Here is a 22,372-nt window from a genome sequence, read left to right as displayed (position 1 = left end):
AGTGCGGAGTCCCAAACAAAAGTCTTGGCCAAAAGTGGGTCCCGGCCTCTAGACATAGTGAATGCCCCGTTGTCATACTTACATATCTGGGTATAAAAGGATCATTAGACAGATCTCTGCGCTGATCTTTTCTGTTTTAATAAGTAGCGATTAGGCTACCCCGTAAGTCGTCTTTTTTCCAAACAGAAAACCCCCAATTTTGATACTGTTGATGGGCACCGCAGAGTAATATGAACCCGCTCCAGCTATACTATGTCTTCCTTGTATACTGGTGCTCAAAACTGTATACAATTCTTCATGTGTGGACAAACTTCTGATTTGTGTATACTGCTTTGATCATGTGCATCTAGGCCCCTTTTGATACATCCCATGATACTCTTTGCCTTGGTAGCAGCTGCCTGGCATTGGTTGCTACAGTTCACTTTACTATCCTATAATATTCTCAAGTCTCTTTCCATGTTACCCAGTGTTTTCCCATTTAATCTCTAATGATCACATTTGCTTTCTAGTCCAAGTGCATAACCATTAAATGTTAAACCTAATTTACCACATCTCTGCCCAAGCCTACAATGTCTCCAAATCCATCTGTAATATGATACTATCCACATCACTACAGCTTAGTATCAGCGGAAAATATTGAGATTTTACCTCATAAGTTCTCTACAAGATAATTTATTAATATATTAACAAGATCAGGGTCCAATACTGACTAATATGTCACCCCACTAGCAAACGTGAAGCAATCTTATTGTGTTCCCTTTACAATCACCCACTGTTTTATCAGTTTTAGTTTTTTTTTCCATAATTCAACATATTCCACCCCACGCCCCTATGTCCCAGCATTCTCATTTTATTTACAAAGAGTATTAAATGGTTTTGAAAAGTCTAAATATACAACATCCACTGCCTCAACTAAAGGGCGAACACTCACCTTTCAAAAACAGAGGACTGGCCTGCGTATATTCCTTGTGTTTTGCTTGGCCTTGCTGTCTTCGGCTTTCAATATATTGCTTCACTCTCATATCGATTGTGTCTTTAAGTAAATGGCAAACGTCCTGAGAAGCAAATCAACAAGATTATTTAGAAGTCGGTTATAAGAACTGTGCCGTACATAATGTTTTACCCAAAAGAAATACCCATGGCAAGAGCAACATTTATTGGCGATGCACGTGGGGCTTGCTGGTGGGGACCCCACTAAGGCCTCATTTACACAAGCGTAATATACGCGCGTGCGACGCGCGTGTCGTACGCACCTATATTACTCTATGGGGCAGTGCAGACGATGCGTGAATTTTGCGCAGCGCGAGTGCGTTGCGTAAAACTCACGACATGTTCTAAAATTCTGAGTTTTTCGCGCATCACGCACCCATTGAAGTCAATGGGTGCGTGAAAACCACGAAGGTCGCACGGAAGCACTTCCGTGCGAACTGCGTGATTCGCGCAAGAGCTGTCAAACTGAATGTAAACAGAAAAGCACCATGTGCTTTTCTGTTTACAAACATCCGAACGGAGTGTCTTACACATGAGCGAATCGACCTTTACCGGGTTCGGCCGAACTCGTTTTGACCGAACCCGGCAGTAGATAGTCACTGTGCAGGGTGCTGAAAGAGTTAAACTGGTTCAGCACCCTGGACAGTGACTTCCGATTCCAATATACGTGAACGTGTAAAAAAAAAAAAAAGTTCTGACTTACCGATAACTCCCGGCTTCTTCCTCCAGTCTGACCTCCCGGGATGACAATTCAGTCCAAGAAACAGCTGCAGCCAATCACAAGCCAAGCACAGGCTGCAGCGGTCACATGGACTGCCGCGTCATCCAGGGAGGTGGGGCCAGATGTCAAGAGAGGCGCGTCACCAAGGACGCGTCACCAAGGCAACGCCCGGGAAGTTCTCGGTAAGTACGAACCTCTTTTTTTTTTAAACAGGTTACTCGATATGGTGATCGGAATGCACTGTCGAGGGTGCTGAAAGAGTTACTGCCGATCAGTTAACTCTTTCAGCACCATGGACAGTGACTGACGTCGACTAGCCTCATCTCTATGATGGCGGCTGCGCGAAAATCACGCAGCCGCGCATCATACACGGATGACACACGGAGCTGTCAAGTGCCTTTTGCGCACGCAAAACGCTGCGTTTTTTGCGCGCGCAAAACGCACACGCTCGTGTAAATGAGGCCTAAGTGTGGTTTATACATGCATATACACAGTACATAGTTTTCTCATATTGATCTTTTTATGCTTTATATTGCCTTCCAAAATGTATTTTTCTTATGTTATGATTATCTTTGTTTCTTTTGTATATTATTTATGATGCACATGGGTTCTTTATATTGTTATGTTGCTTGAGTTATATGATGTATGAGGTCATTAATGAGCTGTTTCCCGTAGATTACTTTCCCATATCATGGGGGTAGTCTCGCTTTACCTCATAGTTTTCAAATGTTTTTAACGGATTGTTGTACACAATGGACCTAATAAAGATCTGTATATATTTTTACATACATTTATTTTGAGTGTGCAGTTCATATGTCTCATCTTCCTCGGCCTTATTTTTGTTTATGGTAGGATTTATTGAGACAAACTTGCACATTATCTTTTTATTTCCAATTTTTATGCGGAGCCCACTTTCTGCTTATTGGTTATTATTGTAAAATAGAAATCAGTATACGCACTGCACTTATAAGCAGTACATGCTGAGGGAAATCGCTCTATTTTGTTTGGACGGAAATGCTGTCAAGTTAATTTTTGTGATTATAAAGGTCTAGCTTGTACCTGAAGGTTGTCTAAATTTTTACCATCAACTCTTGTAAGTATAATCATATATAGGACATTCTCAAAACAAATGCAGGACATTCTCAAAACATATGCAAAAATAAGTTTTCATAATCTGTTCATATGTAAAAGGGAAAGCTTTTTTTTTGGTCCATAAAGCCTGGAGAATTCTTAGTGCTGCGATTTCTAGTAGCATCACTATATATGAAGACCTTTTCTGGGTCTCCCTTGCTTGCTTTTCATGTTCAATTGGGCAATATGCATGAGTAGTCAAATACAATGAGAACTTGCTAAAAGGTTTCTTTACAAAGTGGGGACTTTACCTTTCAGCTAAATTTTATTTGATTCAAACGCTGATTCTGTTACGGATGGTCTGGTTCAGGTAAGGTGAACATACATGGGTCCAATCAGGGTTTGCAGAAGACACTAAAGGAGCTCTGTACTATAGTATATATTAGAAAATCATGAACAAATTTGGTTGACAACTCTAATAAAAACCCATGTTCCTCAAAATATCGATACTAATTCCTCAGCACCAATAAAAGAGGACAAATTGCAGGAAATACGTTGTGCACCTGTGTAAAGCAAGTCATTAGCCTCCAGCTCCGAACGCCTCATCTTATCTCGCTTAAATTGACAGTTGAAAACGGATTATAAAGTCTTCAGCATTAGAGCGTCAGAGCAGACAGCTGTAGGCGAGACAAAGAGTCTGAATATACACCTACAAAATGGGTGATTTAACTTCTACATAGCTACTCGGTACTTTGACCTTCTTCCATATCCCAAGTAGTCAGCTTCTCATACACAGGTCTCAGTATCTGTTTGTGCTCCAGGCAACAAAAACACTGTGAGATCCAATGAGTTTACTGGAAGTTATACATGCAGCTGTGTAAAAAGTGGTACAAAACTTTTTTTTTTTACTTTACCTTAAGTCAAATTGTACAGTCATTTATTGAAATGCCAATCTAGGGTAGCAAAGCTTTAGGGCTAGCAGGTTGTCCCAACCACTTGATGTGGTTTGTAAAGAATATCAGCTTTTTAGTCAATTTCATTAACAGAGAGGAGTCCTTTACAGGTGTTACACAGTTCCCTCTGCTTTCTTATGAATTTGATTGTTATAACATGAGGCTAGATGAGAAAATGTGACATATCTGCGGGACATGCCCTTAGACAACTGGGACCCCAGATTATCAGTAAAAATGAAGTGACTGGAACACTATTCCAAGCGCCATGCCCCTTCACCTCCTGGTTGCCAAACATGAATTCACTTCGGAGAAAGGAGGTTGGTCCAGTAAATGTAATGTAAATCAGTGGTGAACCTAGCGGTCTACCAATATTATTCTTACTGTATTACATGGTTGTCCATTTATTGGAATACTGCAGGAGAAATGTATGACTGCCCATTGCTTACCCAGGTTATATAAACCGATCACCGTTTTTTAGAGTATCTGAACCCATGGCTTATCACTAGAGGACTTCATTTTGTGGAGGGGTTGCCCAATTAAAAACACATTAAAGAGGTATTCTCAGAATTGATAGCATCCACAGCATCTGTAATAAGTGTCCGATTGCTGGTGGCCCCACCGCTGGGACCCCCACTGATTTCTAGAACTGGGCTTACTACTTGACAGCACTGAGGAGAGCTTTAAATGTAGCATGCGCGGTGCCACTCCATTTAAAATCTATGAGACTGACGGTGGCAGCCGAGTACAGCACTTGGCTGTTTTCATCAGTCACCTCACTGTGGGGGGTACAACAGGGGGGAATGATCAGTTCTATTGTTCAGTGGAGGTTCCAGCAGTCAGACACTTATTGTCATGAACAAATACACAGTAAACAGTGAGGTCCCTGTTCTTCCCAAACCTCTGTCCCTACCTACTTGTACGACCCGACCTAAACGACGGCGCACATCTGGGCGGTGTTCCCTATACTGGTACAAGTGAAACTGACAAACATATAAGACAGAGACAGTACGAAATAACAAAGGGTCACCTGGGAAGTACACGGAGGGAGAGGCAGGGCAATTGGCGGAGTCAGGCAGGCAGGGTCAAACCGGGAGAGTGCGGAAAAAACAAAAGTCAGAAGGCAAAAAAAAAGTCAGGAGTCCAGCCCAGGGCAGGTCACAAGAAGTCAAAAAGCAAGTCGCTCAGGGGAGTCTGAAACAAGGGAAAGCACCAGGCAAGGAAACTCTAATTACAGTCAAAGGCCAACTATCCCAGGCTAAACTAAATAAGGAGAGGGCGGGAGCTCAGGAACATCAGCCAGGCTTTGATTGGCCTGACACTCCTGAGCTCCTATTGGCTGCAGACTGCCTCAGTTTGCCAGGCCGGGCGACGCCCGAGCGAGTAACTCTCTATGTCCTGGAGACCGATGGAGCCGCTGGCAGAGAGTACGTGACACATTCTGTGGATAAGTAATAAATGTGGATTCTGGGAATACCCCTTTAAGTGACTATTAATTGAGAAGCACCCCAGATTCAGGATGGTCTGAGATCCTTGTATAAGGCCGATTGGGTAGGGTTCCATCTCCCTCAATTTGTTTTCACCTTTTTATACTTAATTTTTGAAAACTTTAGCTGCAAAACTGAACATCAAATGAATATTATTCCACAGGGCTTATTCATAGCATCTACTTTGTAGACAAAAATGTACAGCCTACAATCTCTGTGTTCTAGTGTTCATGAATCAGGAATATCAACTGACTAGCAAATAGTAGTATCACTGTAGAATCATACATGGATTCCCTGACTTTCTTTACCAGAAATTCATCGCAATTAATCGACGTCATCTTGCAAATTTCGGTTATATCAATTATATTTTTCCCCAGTTTAAACTGTATCTGCATCTTCAGGACGCAGATACAGTCGAATCCAATGGTAGAGCGTAAGGTCCCTGCTGTACCATTCACTATGTATAGCTAGACGAGAGGCAGTCATGTCATCGCGCCTGTCTGCACTGTGCCTCACAGACCAGAGGAGAAGAGGGATTTCCTCCACTCGTCATTGGAACAGGGTTAGGGGAGTATATATATTATTTTTATCAGGCACTATTGGGGGCAGCTGTGGGGACATTATAAAGCGTGGGGGTAGCTATGGGGGACATTATACTGTGTGGGGTGCATATATGGGGCAGTTATGGGGGCATTATACTGTATGAGGGCAGCTATAGGGGCAGTATACTGCATGGAAGTCAGTTATAGGGGCATTATACTATGTAGAGGCAGCTATTGGGCATTATACTGTGCGGAGGGCAGTTATGGGGCATTATACTGTGTGGAGGACAGTTATGAGTGGCATACTGTGCGGAGGGCAACTGTAGGGGAATTATACTCTGTGGGGGCAGCTATGGGGGCATTATACTATGCGGAGTGCAACTATAGGGGCATTATACTGTGTGGGGAGCACTATGGGTGCAATATACTGTGTGGGGTCAGTGTCAGGGGGTATATTATATACAGTAGTATACAGCAGGCTTAGTGGAGAAATATTAATTCAATGGCGTAGCATGCAAAAATGGGTGTGTCCTAAATCATTGTAATCGAGGTTACATGTTCAATTAATCGTGATTTTGATTTAGGTCATAATTGCCCAGCCCTAGCAAAACCCTTCCTATTTCTGAGCCAAGCATGCATGTTAATGGTGGCGTCGGGAGGAATAGCCTTCAGGTGAACGGTTCAGCTCTACTTGCACATCATACTTATAATCCAATCTAAAGAGACTTGAGGGTCTATGAGACAGACTTTTTCTAGGCAAAATACAGGCCCTTACTACCCCTCCCTCCATTCTGTCACACCGACACCTCAAAAATCAAAAGCCTGTGTGGGGATCTAAAGTTGGGATGACAGAATCAATTCACAAAGGAAAGTTATTTGCATACCTAAATTAAATTTAAAAAAAATCTTGCAAAATTTACTATTTTACTTTGTACATAATATAGATGCAGGCTTCTATAGAAACTTTAGTTTACCCTAGTCCACTTATATAGTGAAATGAAGATTTGCATTATAAATACCTGATTAGAATTTAAATTTAGGAACACAAATCATCTGATTAAAATCCATTAGAATTATTAACGCAAATGTCACATATAAAAACATGAAAAAACTACATACATGAGATCATTTATCGATAATTACATCCTTTTACATGAACTACTTAAGCTTAAGAAAGCACCGAGTATGACACAGACAGAAAAATAATGCATTTATGAGAAAGGACAGAATAAAAAGTGAACTAGAGAAAAGTCATTAATTGAAGGGAAACAGAACACATGTCTAATAGTCCCCTAGGAGCTGTTAAAGGTTAGTTATAATTCACAGTAGTCTCAACATAACAATGAAAATAAGATCTGAGCAAATCAGGCCAGTCCAATTTCTTCCCCGCAGCTACAGGCTTTTGAAGTAGGAATGGTTTTGTTGTACCTCCTTCTCATGGTCAGAGAACCAGCTGGAGTCTTTACTAGTGCCTTGAGGCAAAACATGAAGATCCACCAGAACAGCAAAGTTCCCACACTGCAAGACAAAGGACGAAATCGTTAGGATGTTGTAAGGCATATGTACAGCACACAAAGAGGAAGCCACCATCTAGAATCCTACCAAGCTCCCACCTCAAAAGGAGCACATCAAATTACATGATTACTTGACCCACCGCTGGAAGCGGCAAATCCCTTGTTTAACAGCCATTCACGAGCTTGCTCCAACTTTTCAATTAAACCCATAAAATTAAGGGGCAATGATAAAACCATAAACCAACCCAACCTACGCACGTGTGGTGTCACTTTTAAATATGGAGAGAAGGCCAGATAATCATTGGTTGACATTTCGAAACATGATATTTGAAGTCAAATTTTAAAAAATTCCAAGCAAATATTGAATGTTTTCAATGAAAGTGGTAAAGTTATTTTTTTAAGGCAACACAAATGTAAAACTTACAATATCTAAGTGTTTTTACATACTTGTAGGTGGAGAGAATAGAACAGTCTATACAGTGAGTGATATGCATATTTACAGCTTATAGATACATCATTAAAGAATAACTGTACATTTAGCAAACTTTTGATATGTCATAGAAACATATCAGGAGTTTGGATTGGTGGGGGTCCGGGTGCTGAGACCACCACGGTCACTGAAATGAAGGTGAGGGAGCGCTCAAAAGAGCGCCCCGCACCTTTGGCTGAGATCGGCGTTCCTTGTTAGGCTAAAGATGGCTCACATACACGGACATATCAAAGGTTTGCTGAAAGTGCAGTCACTGTTTAATCCACTCCAGTCAAGAAGCGGTTTCTCTATTTACAATGGCTACTTGTGGCCCATATAATGTATATATTGACTTCTATGGCCTATCTGTCCATAGAAGCCAATTTGATATTTTTTTTTTCTAACCTGCTCTTTGATTGGTTGATTAGGGTAACACTGACAATTTTGTCTACACTAGTCTTTTCGAACAAGGCTTAATGTGTATAACTTGACATGCAGACCTATATGCCTTCATGGAAACGGAATGCAAACAAACCTTATGTAGTCTGATCCGGCAGTTATGTGTCACTCCTTCCATCTGTTCCCTAACCTAAAGTAGAAGAGAGAGCAGGTAGAAGAGAGTAAGGGCCCTTTTACACGGGCCAATGATCGTGGAAACGAGCGTTAATATGAATGCTCGTTGCCAATCATTGCCCTTGATCAGCCGATGAACACGAAAACGCTAGTTTATCGGCTGATTGTATCGTTTATGCAGCAAGAAATATTATTGTAGTCGGCAGCACATCTTCATGACCCGCTTCCGACATGATAGAAATGTATGGTTGGCGAGCGATCGTAGTAACGATCACTTGTCCCCATACATTACTTTTGAAAGGAGCAAACGAGGGCCGATCAACGAGCTGTCTCGTCGATCAGCGCTCAATTTCACACATAACGGCAGGATCAGTCTGTAACCATGTAGACACATAGGATCTGCATACGACCTGTATACATCAAACAGTAGGATTATTAATAAAGACGATTTGGAAAGTTGATTCATTTTCTTTTATACTAGCTGTAGTGAAGCAATAAAAGTAATTGTAGACGTGTACTTCACACACAAAATGCTATTTATAGTCATATGCTGTGCAGAAAATCCTGCGATCACCAGTTTACCTGTATGGAATAAGTATATAGAGATGTACAGAAGATAGAATACAATGCAATGACCTTGTATACTTCTATTTATGAAGACACAAAATGTTCTGCCCACATATGCAAAGTACTTCTCAAGGGTATTGTGTTGCATATTGGAGGATCATATGACTACACCTGACAGTGATATACACTGGTTCTGGGGATATTTGAACTGACGGCCCCTTGTAAAATTCAGGTATGCAATTACGTTCCTGAATCAACTTCAACTTTTACATTCTTGTGGCTACAACTAAAATCGAGATATCCTATAAGCAATGTTTTCACACAAGAATTCAAGACTGTACTTCATTCCACTTCACCATTGCAGTTTATTATCCTGAGTAATCAGGAAAACTAGATGAAATCCTCAGCAAGAACAATGATTGCAATTTGGATTCTACATCATGGACAATCTGATTTGATAACATTTCTGACATAAATACAAGTACAATAGCACTTACTGCTTAAATATTTGTCCATTTGGCACAACAATCAAAGCAATTATATAAAAGAAAAGGAAAGTCTGCAATTAGCATTCTTACATAAAAGAGGTTGTGGGAAGAATTGTTCAAGGGCAATTTGAAGGGGTTGATATACACAAAAAAATAATAATCCATCTGCTTCTTTTTTTTTATATAACAGTGCAGCGCCACTCTTGTCCATGGATTGTGTGTAGTATTGCAGCTGAGTCACATTGAAGTGAAAAATACTGAGTTGCAGCAGAAAAAAACGTTTCCTAATCTCATGCAACCCTTTTAGAACAGAAAGGAAAGACCACAGCATATACAATATTTCTAAGGCTTCGTTCACATCTGCGCCAGGGTCCCGTTCTGACTAACGTTATTGATCCCGTCAAAACGACGGAACCCTTGCACAACAGAGACAAACAGAAACCATTGGCACCGGATCTGTCACCACTGAAATCAATGGGGATGGAAACGGAAAACTTTGGTTTCCGTTTGCGTCAGTCAGGGACGCGTTCCGATGGAAAGCTCCGACAGATCATTGGAACGGGACGGTGGCACAGATGTGAACGAAGCCTTACCCACTCCATCCTTTTTGTAACTCTTTTTATATATATATTACATTTGGATAACAAGTATGCAGTGGCTTTGTTTCATATGTTGTATTAACTTTTCTTTTCAGTATACAATGGGTGGTTATACATTTTGGGCAACCTTGTTTCAGATTGCATTTTCCCCAGCCAAAAGCCAAACGATGTTCCAAAAAAAGATGGAGGGAAAAATTGCCAGTCATGCAGGTGACCGTAAATCTCCAAGTAAAAACTAGTTCCTGCTACCAGCATACATTTTCCTCGATGTACACCTTTAAAAGGCATTTTTTTTAAATGTATTAAAAACGTCAGAGTGTTTTGTGCAACTTTATAATTAGTTTTTTTTTTTAAATAAATTGTACTTTTTGAGATACGGCTGCCCTGTATTCTCTATACAAAGCAGCTGTATCTAGTGCTATTCACTGAACTTCACCTCCAGGTGATTCTGCCGCTGTCTCATCATTCCTATAGTTACCTCACGGCCCCTAATGTAGCTCCTTGCTGCCCCTGATGGCAAATCTCCATCCCCAGGTGACTCACTGCACCGGACAGTGCCCCTATAGCCAAAAGGATCTTCCCTTCCCCACCGCTGTCCCTAGCAGCACCTCCCCACCACCAAGTCTTGGTTTTGTTTGTTTTTTTTAGTTTATTTAACAAAAAGAACAAAATTGAGATTCAAATCGAAAATCGTCCATAGGGTTAAAAAAAAAAGTCTCGATTCAATTTTTGGGCAAAATCACCCAGCCCTAGCCCAAAGTATGCCAAAGCTTGCAAGGATTATGTAAAGCATCTATTATACAGCTCAGTGTGGTTTCACAAGTGGTATGAACACTAAATTTACTAAAAATCTTTTACTCTTTGAAATCTCAATGATCAGACTGAACGGCTCAGGACACACCCCGCAAAAGAATGGGAATCAGCTGATATAGGTCAGAGTTGCCGAGGTGGATTAATGCGGTGGCTTCTGCGGTGTTATTTTATACTGGGAACGCCAAGTTAAAGCTGTAGAATCCTGAGAAATAAATGTTGATGACAATACCAGATAAGGAATGGAACATGCATATTTTTAGGTTTTTAGTATTTTTTAGAAGGATCATTGAGAGTAACCACAAAACACATGACTCTTCATCACAGATTTCTTGCTCTTTTAATACAAATAATTTTTTTGTTTTTTCATTTAATGGTAGAATGCTAACTAGTATATTTATTAATATATCCAGAACACAGGAAATACACATTTATCTGCCGGTTCTGGTCTCTGCTCTGACAGCGGCACTGGGGGTCTGTCCATCAGGAGTCCTGTCCTGCCAGGACAGATGTGTGTAGCCCTGGCAAAAATTGACAAAGCCAACAACCAAGGACTGTTCCACTGAAACCGGGACACATGGGAGCAAAACACAGTGGGAAAGAAAATATAATTGAAAATATTATTTTTACAGAACTAAAAAAGTAAGTGTCCATGCACGTGACATTGCATCATACGCAGAACCTGTATGGCGGCACATGGAGTCCTTACCAGATTGAGTAGGAACTTTGTGTACTGTTGTATAGATAGTCCCATCTATCCAAGCACAATCGTTTCTACATGTTATAAAATGTATTCCTATTTCCACCTCTTGTCATTGCAAACAAGCATATAACACAAAAAGCTAAAAAAAAAAGTCAGACCTTAGTCCTTCCGTGTTCAACACTTCTTATGAGTAGCAATATATGTGCATTCGCTATGCCATCTGCATGCACTGGACCATGTGTTGAACACCAAAGGACTATGATCTGCAATTTTATTACCTTTTTGTATTATATGCATGTATTATATGGCCCTTGCTAATGACAAGAGGCGAAAAGGAGAACAAATATTATCACATGAAGATATGATTGTGCTTGGATACATGATCGCATTCTAACGTTTGGATAAAGGGAGCTGGTGGAGACGGTCAGTATCCTGTATAGCACTAGATCACATAACTCTATATCGGTCGTACAGTACCACCATGAGAATTGCTTCTGGGGAGAATATCTCTGTAAAACAGCGTGCGATGGAGAATGCTACTATTTTATCTCACGTATGCTCACAGAATTCATGAGAGGTAAAGAAAAAACCCGTAGCAGTTTAAAGGGGCTGTATTAAATCCGTTCTACAGAGATCCATAATACAGTTTACATGGACCCTCAGGAAGATTTGGGACATATGAAATGGTGCAAAAAAAGTGCCACTGGATACACTCTACCGGTGTGTGAACCTAACCAACACGTTAGAGTCTTCTATCTACAAGACTGTTCCTGTAATCAGCTGCGCCATGGTGCCAGGGTGATGCCCTGGACATTTTTTGACAGTCAGGACACTCTCATCACTGACTTTAATGACATCCTACAGATAGAAAAGAACTCCTTTTTCTTTTACCATTCACATGATGACATGTTAATGGATCTTCACAGCTAATTTGTGAAATTTGTCAGTCACGGCTGATAGACGCTCTTTGAGGAGTTTCATAACACTGCATCTTATCTTAGCTGCTCCAGTACTATTCTGGGTAGGAATCTATCCTGGCAAGGCTCTATGTTATCCCACGTGCATATCTTCTAGGTTTTCCAGAGAACAATTACCAGACATGTGGCACCACACCTGGTATAATTGCAGAAAGCTTCTACCCAATTGACACTTGCTCAGCCGAGATTCAGCTCATTGTAACCCTGCAAGATAATAGTATGCGGGAAGTACTGGCTAGCCTTAAAAGTTTTTTTTTGTATCTGTAAGCTGAAGAAGTCCAAAACGCTGTGCGGATTAATAAATCTATAGTTTTTCTGTTACAGAAATCCTTTCACATAGCCAGAATTTTATCATTTTAAAGGGGTTGTCCAGTCCCTAAAATAGGACATATATAAAATGCAAATTAAAGGGCGCTAAGAACTCCCCTTATACAGGCCCAGAAATAAAGTAAGGGGGTGTATTCTGTCCTTGGCATTCAGCTAAAAAGGACTTTTGGGTGGCATATTTTGAGTTGACATCAGCAGTTCTCAGCCAAACGCCATTGTGAGGAGATTTCTCAGGAAAGCTTAACACTTAGGGTATGTTCACATGGCAGCCTCCGTAACGGCTGAAATCACGGAGCTGTTTTCAGGAGAAAACAGCTCCGCAATTTCAGCCGTAATGGCATGTGCAGGCATCTTTTGCTGCGTCAATTACGGACGTAATTGGAGCTGTTTTTCCATGGAGTCAAGGGAAAACGGCTCCAATTACGTCTCAAGAAGTGACAGGCACTTCTTTGACGCAGGCGTCGTTTTGACAGCGGCGCATAAAAAAAATGACCATCGGCACAGCACATTGTAAAACCCATTCAAATGAATGGGCAGATGTTTGCTGCCGCTTTTGAGCCGTATTTTCGGACGTAATTCGGGGCTAAAACACACGAATTACGTCCGTAAATAGTGTGTGTGAACCCAGCCTCATTATGAAATATTGGTTGATTGCCTTCATTCTTTTATAAAATGTAGCGTTCCCTTTGTTACAACGCCATGTAACCCCCATAAACCAAATTTAATAAGATAACAAAAAAGGAAACAGTAAACCAAAGAGTAACATAGGAATGACATTTTAGTTCCAATACAGAGCCGTTAATGAAAGGTTATTTTGATGCACAAACATCTTGTTGAAATCTTTATGGAACAACAAGTCATCGAGCAATAACTCAAATGATATTACAAATCCAAATTGTACAAAACAAGTGCCAACGCAAGCAAATCTGAGCTCCTTAAATCAGCACTTTTTAATGAATGCGCTACATATGACTGGAGAATGCAGAAACTTATTTTTATTCCTAATCATTAAATAAATAATTTCACTCCGTTATTAACACACGGTTCCTTTTTTTTTTCCCGCTAATTTCCCAATTACCACTCTGGTCTGCATCATTCTCAGTTCTCAAGTGACTTGCATGGCTCCTTATCTTGCCTTTAGTTTCCCACTGTCAGGCTCTATTTTTCCAGTAAGACATCAGGATCAGAGATGAGAAATGTTGCTTAACACCTCCTTGCCCTTTGGCACTACTGTCACCTCAGGATTTCCCTTGAAATAAGAATTTGTGAATTTATTTGTGATACAGCTGGTGCTGACAGCTATAGTAAATCATAATGAATTCTCTTCCTACAGAGTTCTGTAATTAACCATTAATGTCCATGTAACATAAACATAAAATACCGTTCAGGTCAAACATAACATTGACGGACTGTAGAGCTTTAGGACCCCAAATGACTGTTGCAATAGAAAGACAAAATATTGTTGTTGGTTTTCGCTTGCCAAGAGATCCATCCACAGACATCTTTCAACATGTTGCATGATGGCATTGGAGAAGACGCTCAAGGTCGACTTGCTTCCACGCCGTAGCTATCCCTTTGAAAGCTGCCAACAAAGATAACCACGTGTACAGTACGCTCATTGTCAGTAAGTCAAAGATAAAAAAGAAGAGAAAAACTAGAATAAAGTAGTGGAGCTGGAGTTCGTCAAACCACATCTTTGATTCTATACTCTTCCTCCAGCTGAGAAGTATTCTCTTACTTGGGTTAAACTTAGTCAGACATGCTAAGAGCTAAGAAAGGTATAGAAACCATAGTGGAACTCAGCAGTCTGGACTCAAGCCATTACACCAGTATTATGATTTTATTTTACGTAACACTTTTGCGCATTTTAACGTCCATCTATGTCCACATGCAAAACAGATGAAGGCATTTAGATATACAGGTACTATGGTTGCCTGATGCATCGAAATATCAATACTATTTTGATGCCGTTTGATAGTTCAATACTGTTAATTCAGGAATTTCGATACTAAGCTGTGCGGCCGCACAGCTTAGTATTGTAACACATGAATTTAGTCAGAGCGGGGCTGCGGCTGCGTAATAGATCCATTGCCTTGCTCCTGACAAGTGGGCCCTGAAAACAGATAACATGGCAGGCGCACTGCAAAACACCCCCATGTTCTCTGTCTTCAGTGCCGGCACCGCCGCTCCTTAGTGCTGCACCGGCTGCATCACCTAAAGTGTGCACACACCGTGTTGTCAGGATTTGCGCAATGGCTTTATTGAACAGCCGCAGCCCCACTCTAACGGCGGAGATTAGAGAAACCTCTCATGTCCGCCGCTATTTCCTTGAATGCCACGATCAAAACTGACAGCAGAATTCAAGGGGAAAATGAGAAGGGGGGATACCCATTTGGATTCCCTGTGACCCGATCTAGGGACATACCATATATGAGAAGACAGCCCAGGGTCCATTGAAAGACCCCAGGGCTGTCTGACCATATTTCCTGTTGTTAGGGCATACTGATTTATGTCCTAACAACTGCCTGTGTACCATCAGTGCACAGGCTAATGTACTGGCATATAGATTTATGCCAGTACATTAAAGTTTAAAAATAGAAAATGTAAAAAATATATATTTTTTAAATAAATTAAAAAAAAAAAACAACACATTTTTTACAATAAATATTAAAATAAAAGTCTCAATACCCAAATCCTACACACATTTGTTATCGTCGCGACCGTAATAACCTGCACAACAAAATTCATAGTGCTATTTATGATGTCTACACTGTAAAAATATCAAATAAAACTGCTGTCTTTCACTTATTAATGTGAGGCACGAGGTATTATGAATTTTGAACCTCCATGTGCCTCACATTAATAGTAATTAACCCCATCATGTACCTCACACATTAACCCAATGTTGTCCATTAGGACTGTGAGAAACATGATGGGGTTAATTACTATTAATGTGAGGCACATAGAGGTTCAAAATTCATCACACCACGCGCTTCACATCAGAAAATGGAAGAATCGCAATACTACACAAGTATCGGTATCGAAGCTCAAATTCTGGTATCGTGACAACCCTAACAGGTACACCCAAAGGCTCCCGTGGGCACCACTGGCCAGTAACGATTGCAGTCAGGCACCTAACAAAGCCATCGTTTTGTGCCTATTAGGCTCTGCCAGAGGCACTGATACACTAACAGGCAATAATGCTTTAAGCTTCAAGTCCACTAGTGGGACTAGAAAAGGTGTTAAATAAAGTTTAATTTATAAAAATAAATAAAAAAAATAACCCCCCAAAAATTAAAAAACAATAAAAAAATTTGAATAATAATGTTTATTTATTTTTAAATAATGTTGAAAAATAGCTAACCATAAGAAAAATAAACATGGTATTGCCACAATCAGAAACAACCCTAAGGCTATGTTCACAAGGAGTATTTTGGGGGAGGAATATCTGCCTCAAAGCTCCAAACGGAATTTTGAGGCAGATATTCCTCCCCCAAAATACTCCGTGTGAATAGCAATTATCGCGCCGTTTTTCGCCCGCGGCCATTGAGCGCCGCGGGCATAAAACACGCTTTCTCCTGCCTCCCATTGAAGTCAATGGGAGGTCGGATGCGGAAGCGCCCGAAGATAGGGCATGTCGCTTCTTTTTCCCGCGAGGCAGTTTTACTGCTCGCGGGAAAAAGACGCCGACGCCTCCCATTGAAATCAATGGGAGGCGTTCTCGGGCCGTTTCTGCCGAGTTTTGCGACGCGGTTTCCGCGTCAAAAAACTCGGCAAAAGACCCCGTGTGAACATAGCCTTAGAATAAAATTTTCAGGGTAACTTAGTTAATTATTAAAAAATATTTACCCCAAAATGATTCCAATAAAAACTATAACTTGTCCTGCATAAAAACAAGCCTTTATAGGGCTACTTCAATGTAAAAATAAAAACATTATGCCTGTCTTTAGGAATAGGCTTGACACATTCAGGTGTCACATTAAGTTTTTAGTGACCATGTAACAATAACAGTCATAGAGTAGATCCGTCAGTTTAACACACCTATGTAAGGGCCTAATTTTTATGCCGTTCGGCTAATAGGAGCCCTGAAAGAATACACCGGACTGATAGTTATAAGTTCAGCATATTCATAAGGGGAGCTCTCCCCCCACCCCTATCAGTCTGGTGTATTTTTTCTGCGCTCCTATTAGCCAAACAGCACAAAAACATAGGGACGTGAGGAGATGAGAGGCGTACGGAGTTAAATAGCTCCATACACTTCTATGGGTGCTGAATTACGGTTCTGTAAAACTAGGAGGTTGCAATGAACCATATGACAGCCATGTGCATGAGTTCTAAGTATGCCTTACTGATTATAGGTGTTGGCGTGACATCTCACCATGTATGGCCTACTTAAATGTACACCAACTTTTCAAATAACTTAAAGAGGCTCTGTCACCACATTATAAGTGCCCTATCCTACATAATCTGATCGGCACTGTAATGTAGATTACAGCAGTGTTTTTTATTTAGAAAAACGATCATTTTTCACCAAGTTATGACCTATTTTAGATTTATGCTAGTGAGTATGTGACTGCACATAGTGAACAATTAAGGATCACTATGTGCAGAGTAAATTAATGGAGAGAAGTGTATGACGCTGATTGGTCACCAATTGGTCAGCGTCATACACTTTCTCCACAACGCCCACTTGGTCAAAAGTAAAAACACGCCCAGTTGGGCATTAAGAAAGTCATTAGCATAAAGCTAAAATAGGTCATAACTTGGTGAAAATAGATCGTTTTTCTAAATAAAAAACACTGCTGTTACCTACATTATAGCGCCAATCTCATTAGGTAAGCGATAGGGCGCTTATAATGTGGTGACAGAGCTTCTTTAAGCTCATCTAATAGTATACCTGATATAGATCAAGATTGTAATTTACTTACTGTTAAAATGTTTCATCCATGCAAATTCTGTGTGAAGTTACTGCCAATAGGTGAATCCCTTCCTGTAATCTGCTGTCCAACCCCTGTTGTCAAGCAAAGTCCATCCCTTAAAGATCAGAATTGACAGGATGCAAAAGTGGGGAAGTGTCTCTTCACTGACTCTCCATACAAGTCTATGGAGAGGGAAAAAGGGAGCAGGGGGATGGAGCAGAGAGACACAGACACCCTGTTTATACAAGTCTATGGAGAGGGAAGGGGGGAATAAGAGAGAGAGAGGGAGAGCGTGAGTCAGCAACACACACGCTGAATGTAAGTCCATGGAGGGGGTAGGGGTGAGCAGTGGGAGGAAGCAGGAGCAGAGAGAGAAAGACACAGGCTGCTGGTAAGATTTCTACGTCACCCCAGTTCTGGATTCTCAGCTACAATGGTCTGTACTGTTGTATAATCCCCTACATGCTGCTTCTATAGAAGCGATAGAATAAGAGAATCCTGGTCTCCCATCTCTATGTCTGCTGTCTATAGAAGACATGATAGCAGTTAGGCTGGGTTCACACGACCTATTTTCAGACGTAAACGAGGCGTATTATGCCTCGTTTTACGTCTGAAAATAGGGCTACAATACGTCGGCAAACATCTGCCCATTTATTTGAATGGGTTTGCCGACGTACTGTGCAGACGACCTGTCATTTACGCATCGTCGTTTGACAGCTGTCAAACGACGACGCGTAAAAATACAGCCTCATCAAAAGAAGTGCAGGACACTTCTTTCAGACGTAATTTGAGCCGTTCTTCATTGAACTCAATGAAGCACAGCTCAAAATTTACAGCTGTCAGAGAAGCCTCGCAAAATGCGAGGAGGAGCAATTACGTCTGAAACGAGGCAGCTGTTTTCTCCTGAAAACAGTCTGTCTATTCAGACATAAAAGCCTGCTACCGTGTGCACATACCCTTAGGCTTTGCCCACTAGTTTTGAGACAACTGAGAATTAGTGATAGAGCCTGGAAAGGGTGAAAACTGCTAACAAAAAATTGTCATATAGAAGTTATATAATGGCCAGAAATAGTGTTTTTTCTTATTTACACACATAAGACCGCATATTCTGAAAAGTCACCTGAAACGTTAGAAATGTTTTTAAAAAATTACTTGGTACAGTGACCTAATCCAAAAAACAAGACACGTAAGAAATATAATGCGGACCAAGAGCCTCCTATAACAGGGAATAAGGCGGGATTCACACGACCGGGTCGTTCCCGAGCCCGAGTGTCGGCCGGTAAAATCGGCCATTTTGCCCGGCCGGTTTGCATTAAGTTTTGCATCCGTGCCGGGCCGGGCAGATCCGGACAGTGACATCAGCGGCAACTCCTGAAGGGGAATCCCCATGTGTTCGGGGATTCCGCTTCAGGAGTTTCCCCTGATGTCACTGCCCAGATATGGACAGAGACATCAAGCGCTCTGTCCAGGAGCGGAATCCCCGAAAACACGGGGATTCCGCTCCTTCAAGGAGCTAAAGTGCGGCTAGCACATAGCAGAGCGGGGAGATACCTCCCCGCTCTGCTATAGTGGCGTCGCTACAGTAGTAGCAGCCGCAGCAGCTAGCGGCGCCATCGAAGGTGTCGCCGGGCCAGGGTGCTTTTCAAGCAGGGGAAGGGAGCCAGCGCAGCGCTCCCTTCCACCTGCTGTACACCCCGGCCCTGCCACACAGTGTACAGCAATGCCATTCGTCAGAATGGCATTAACTCCTCCTCCTCACATGCACTCTGCGCTGTGAGGAGGAGATAGAGCGCAAGCTCCGGAAAACCCGGCCATCACTCGGGACACATCCCGGTGATGGCCGTGTATTACCCGGCCCCATAGACTTCTATGGGAGCCGGGCGGCCGGGCGAAGATAGAGCATGTCCTATTTTTTTACGGCCGGTTTTCCCGGCCGTCAAAAAATCGGTCGTGTGAATAGCCCCATTAGGGGTCTATTATTCCTCATGCAGCCGGGTGCCGGCCGATTTATGAACGGCCGGCACCCGGCCGGGAAACCCTGCCGTGTGAATGAGGCCTAATTCAATAAAATGTATCTTTTAAAAAATAGCACCAATTTTAAAATAACACGAAAATCCAAGTACTAAATTGCACTAAATGACTGCTTTATTGAACGGTATATAACATTGTTTCTTATGTTACGGCTAACATTTTGCTTTGCCTAATACTATTGGAATTATTATAAGGTCCCTTGCCAACTAGCATTTCCCCTTATAGCTAAAAGATACTGATATTTTTTCCAGACTTGTTATACAGAAGCCAAAACCTTGTTGATACAGTTGTGTACCAAACTATGCTGGACCCTCGTGATATGCTGATCATGCAAGCATACAAGAAATATACGTATATACATAGATTTTTACTCTGTAAGAAAGCCAGACTGTTTACATGCGTAAGTGGCTGGAGACTATACTGTCTGTGTGTGTGGTCGACCAACGCAATATCGCAGCTAAGAACTTAAAAAACAAAAGCCACATGCCACATTTATAATACAGCAGAAGAATCAAGTCATGAAACTCTCAACATGAATGACCAACGCTACTTCCATAAATAGGAATTTCAGAAAGGCAGAAGTTTATAAACAATGCGAAGAACGCAAAAGTCACAGAAAAACTCTCGAATTAGCAAGAAAAACTTTATTCTATCCAATACCACTTAAAAATATGTATATTATATAGCCCCTTATGATCCCAATGTAAGGTGTTCTCTACCTTTATACTATCAAGTACCACCTTAAAATGTAGAATAGAGACGCTCGTGATCTCCAGGTAAGGTGTTCTCTACATTTATCCTATCAACCCCACCATAAAAGCATAAATGTATAGTATAGCATCTTAAAGGGATTCGGTCACCAGAATGTCCATATTAAACTAGTAACAGGGTATTGTAGAGGAGACTAACCTGTTTCTAGCGTTTATTTTAATTTTCTGCTTACTGCCTCCTTTGTAGAGAAATCCGTTTTATTAAGTTTATGCTAATGAGCATTTAGGTGCAACGAGGGCGGTACCGTCGCTCCCTAGTTCAACCCACCCCCTCCCTTCTTACATTGAATGACAGGGACCAGGCAGCGTAATCGGTGCGTTCATGCCTAGACCCCTACTGTCTATGACGCATTGTAAATGTGCTGCCAAGTGTCAGAAAGCTTGGTCGCAGGTCATGGGTGCTCCAAAAGGATAATGACCGAAAACACACAGTAAAAACATCCAAGAATGGCAAAGCATTAGGCCTCATGCACACGACTTTTACACAGTAAAAACGCTTTTTTTCTAAATTATTTGTTTATGTGTCTCCATATTTGAAGAGCCGTAACGTTTTTATTTTTTCGCCGATGCGGTTGTGTGAGGGCTTTTTTTTTTTGCGGGACGACTTGTAGTTTTTATTGGTACCATTTTGGAGTAGATGCGACTTTTTGATCACTTTTTATCCCATTTTTTTAAAGTCAGTATTCACAGAAAACAGCAATTTTTCCATAGTTTTTTATTAATTTTTTTACGGCGTTCACCGTGCGGGTTAAATAATGTAATAGATTTATAGTCGGGGTCATTACGGACGCGGCGATACCAAATATGTGTAACTTTTTAACTTTATTTTGTTTTTTTAATAGTAAAGCAGTTTGTAAGGGGAAAAGCTTGGTTTTTCATTTTTTTTTAAATTAACTTTATTAAACTTTTTTTTCACTTTTTTACTAGTCCCATTAGGGGACTATAATATGCGATTCTGCGATCGCATTTATAATACACTGCAATACTTTTGTATTGCAGTGTACTACTGCCTGGCCGTTTAACACGGACAGGCATCTGCTAGGTCATGCCTGCGGCATTATCTAGCAGGCATTCACTCCAGGCAGACCTGGGGGCCTTTATTAGACCCCCGGCTGCCATTGGAGACACAGACACTCGGCGATCGTATCGCCGGGTGTCGGTGGGAGAGAGAGGGAGCTCCCTCCCTCTCTCCAAAACCACTCAGACGCGGTGCTCGCTATTGAGCACCGCATCTGAGGGGTTAAACGTGTGAGATCGATACTAATATCGATCTCACACGGCAGAGCAGGGACGCCCCCAGCCCTCAGCTGCCTCTAGCAGCTGAGAGCAGGGAGATTTGACAGCTCCCTGCTCTGTTTACTTATTCCGATGCCGCAACGTAAAAAGTCTATGGCATCGAAATAAGGCCCGTTAGTGACCGACGTAGAAACACGATGGGCCGGTCACTAACGGGTTAAATCCCGTAATCACTATGTTGTTATACTTGAAAATGCCTTCAATGTGAGGGTGAAACGTTGCACCTAGATGTGGCGGTGAATAAATCTTTTTGGAGTGCTGCCTCCTCGTCCATTATATATATATATATATATATACACGCACAAAAGTTTTGAGACTGACACAAATTTTGGTTATCACAAAGTTTGCTGCTTCAGTGCTTTTTGATCTTTTCGTGAGATGTTTCTATGGTATACTGAAGTACAATGGCTATGTTCACAAGGAGTTTTTTTACAAGTTTTTTGACGTGGAAACCACGCCGAAAAACTCGTCAAAGACGGCCCTAAAATGCCTCACATTGATTTCAATGGGAGGCGGAGGCGTCTTTTTCCCGCGAGCGGTAAAACAGTCTCGCGGGAGAAAGAAAGGG

At 41.4% G+C, this 22,372-nt stretch overlaps 1 protein-coding gene across 4 annotated transcripts in view; it reads right to left on the bottom strand.

Annotated features, from left to right (window-relative positions):
* SLX4IP (SLX4 interacting protein) overlaps positions 1-22,372 on the bottom strand; it is a 121,348-nt gene that overhangs the window by 68,445 nt on the left and 30,531 nt on the right. For 3 of the 4 annotated variants that reach the window (XM_075863078.1, XM_075863076.1, XM_075863077.1), the window contains exons 3-4: positions 7,190-7,279; positions 932-1,055 (exon numbers count right to left, since the gene is read on the bottom strand). In XM_075863078.1, coding sequence (XP_075719193.1) covers positions 932-1,055; positions 7,190-7,279 — 214 coding nt within the window. Of the gene's footprint in view, positions 1-931; positions 1,056-3,345; positions 3,394-7,189; positions 7,280-22,372 lie in introns of those variants that run through there. The other variant, XM_075863079.1, reaches the window with a different exon arrangement.

Source organism: Rhinoderma darwinii, chromosome 4, assembly GCF_050947455.1.
Source record: "Rhinoderma darwinii isolate aRhiDar2 chromosome 4, aRhiDar2.hap1, whole genome shotgun sequence".
Classification (NCBI taxonomy): domain Eukaryota; kingdom Metazoa; phylum Chordata; class Amphibia; order Anura; family Rhinodermatidae; genus Rhinoderma; species Rhinoderma darwinii.
The sequence above is the reverse complement of the archived record's forward strand: the minus strand, read 5'-3'. Positions and strand labels throughout refer to the sequence as shown.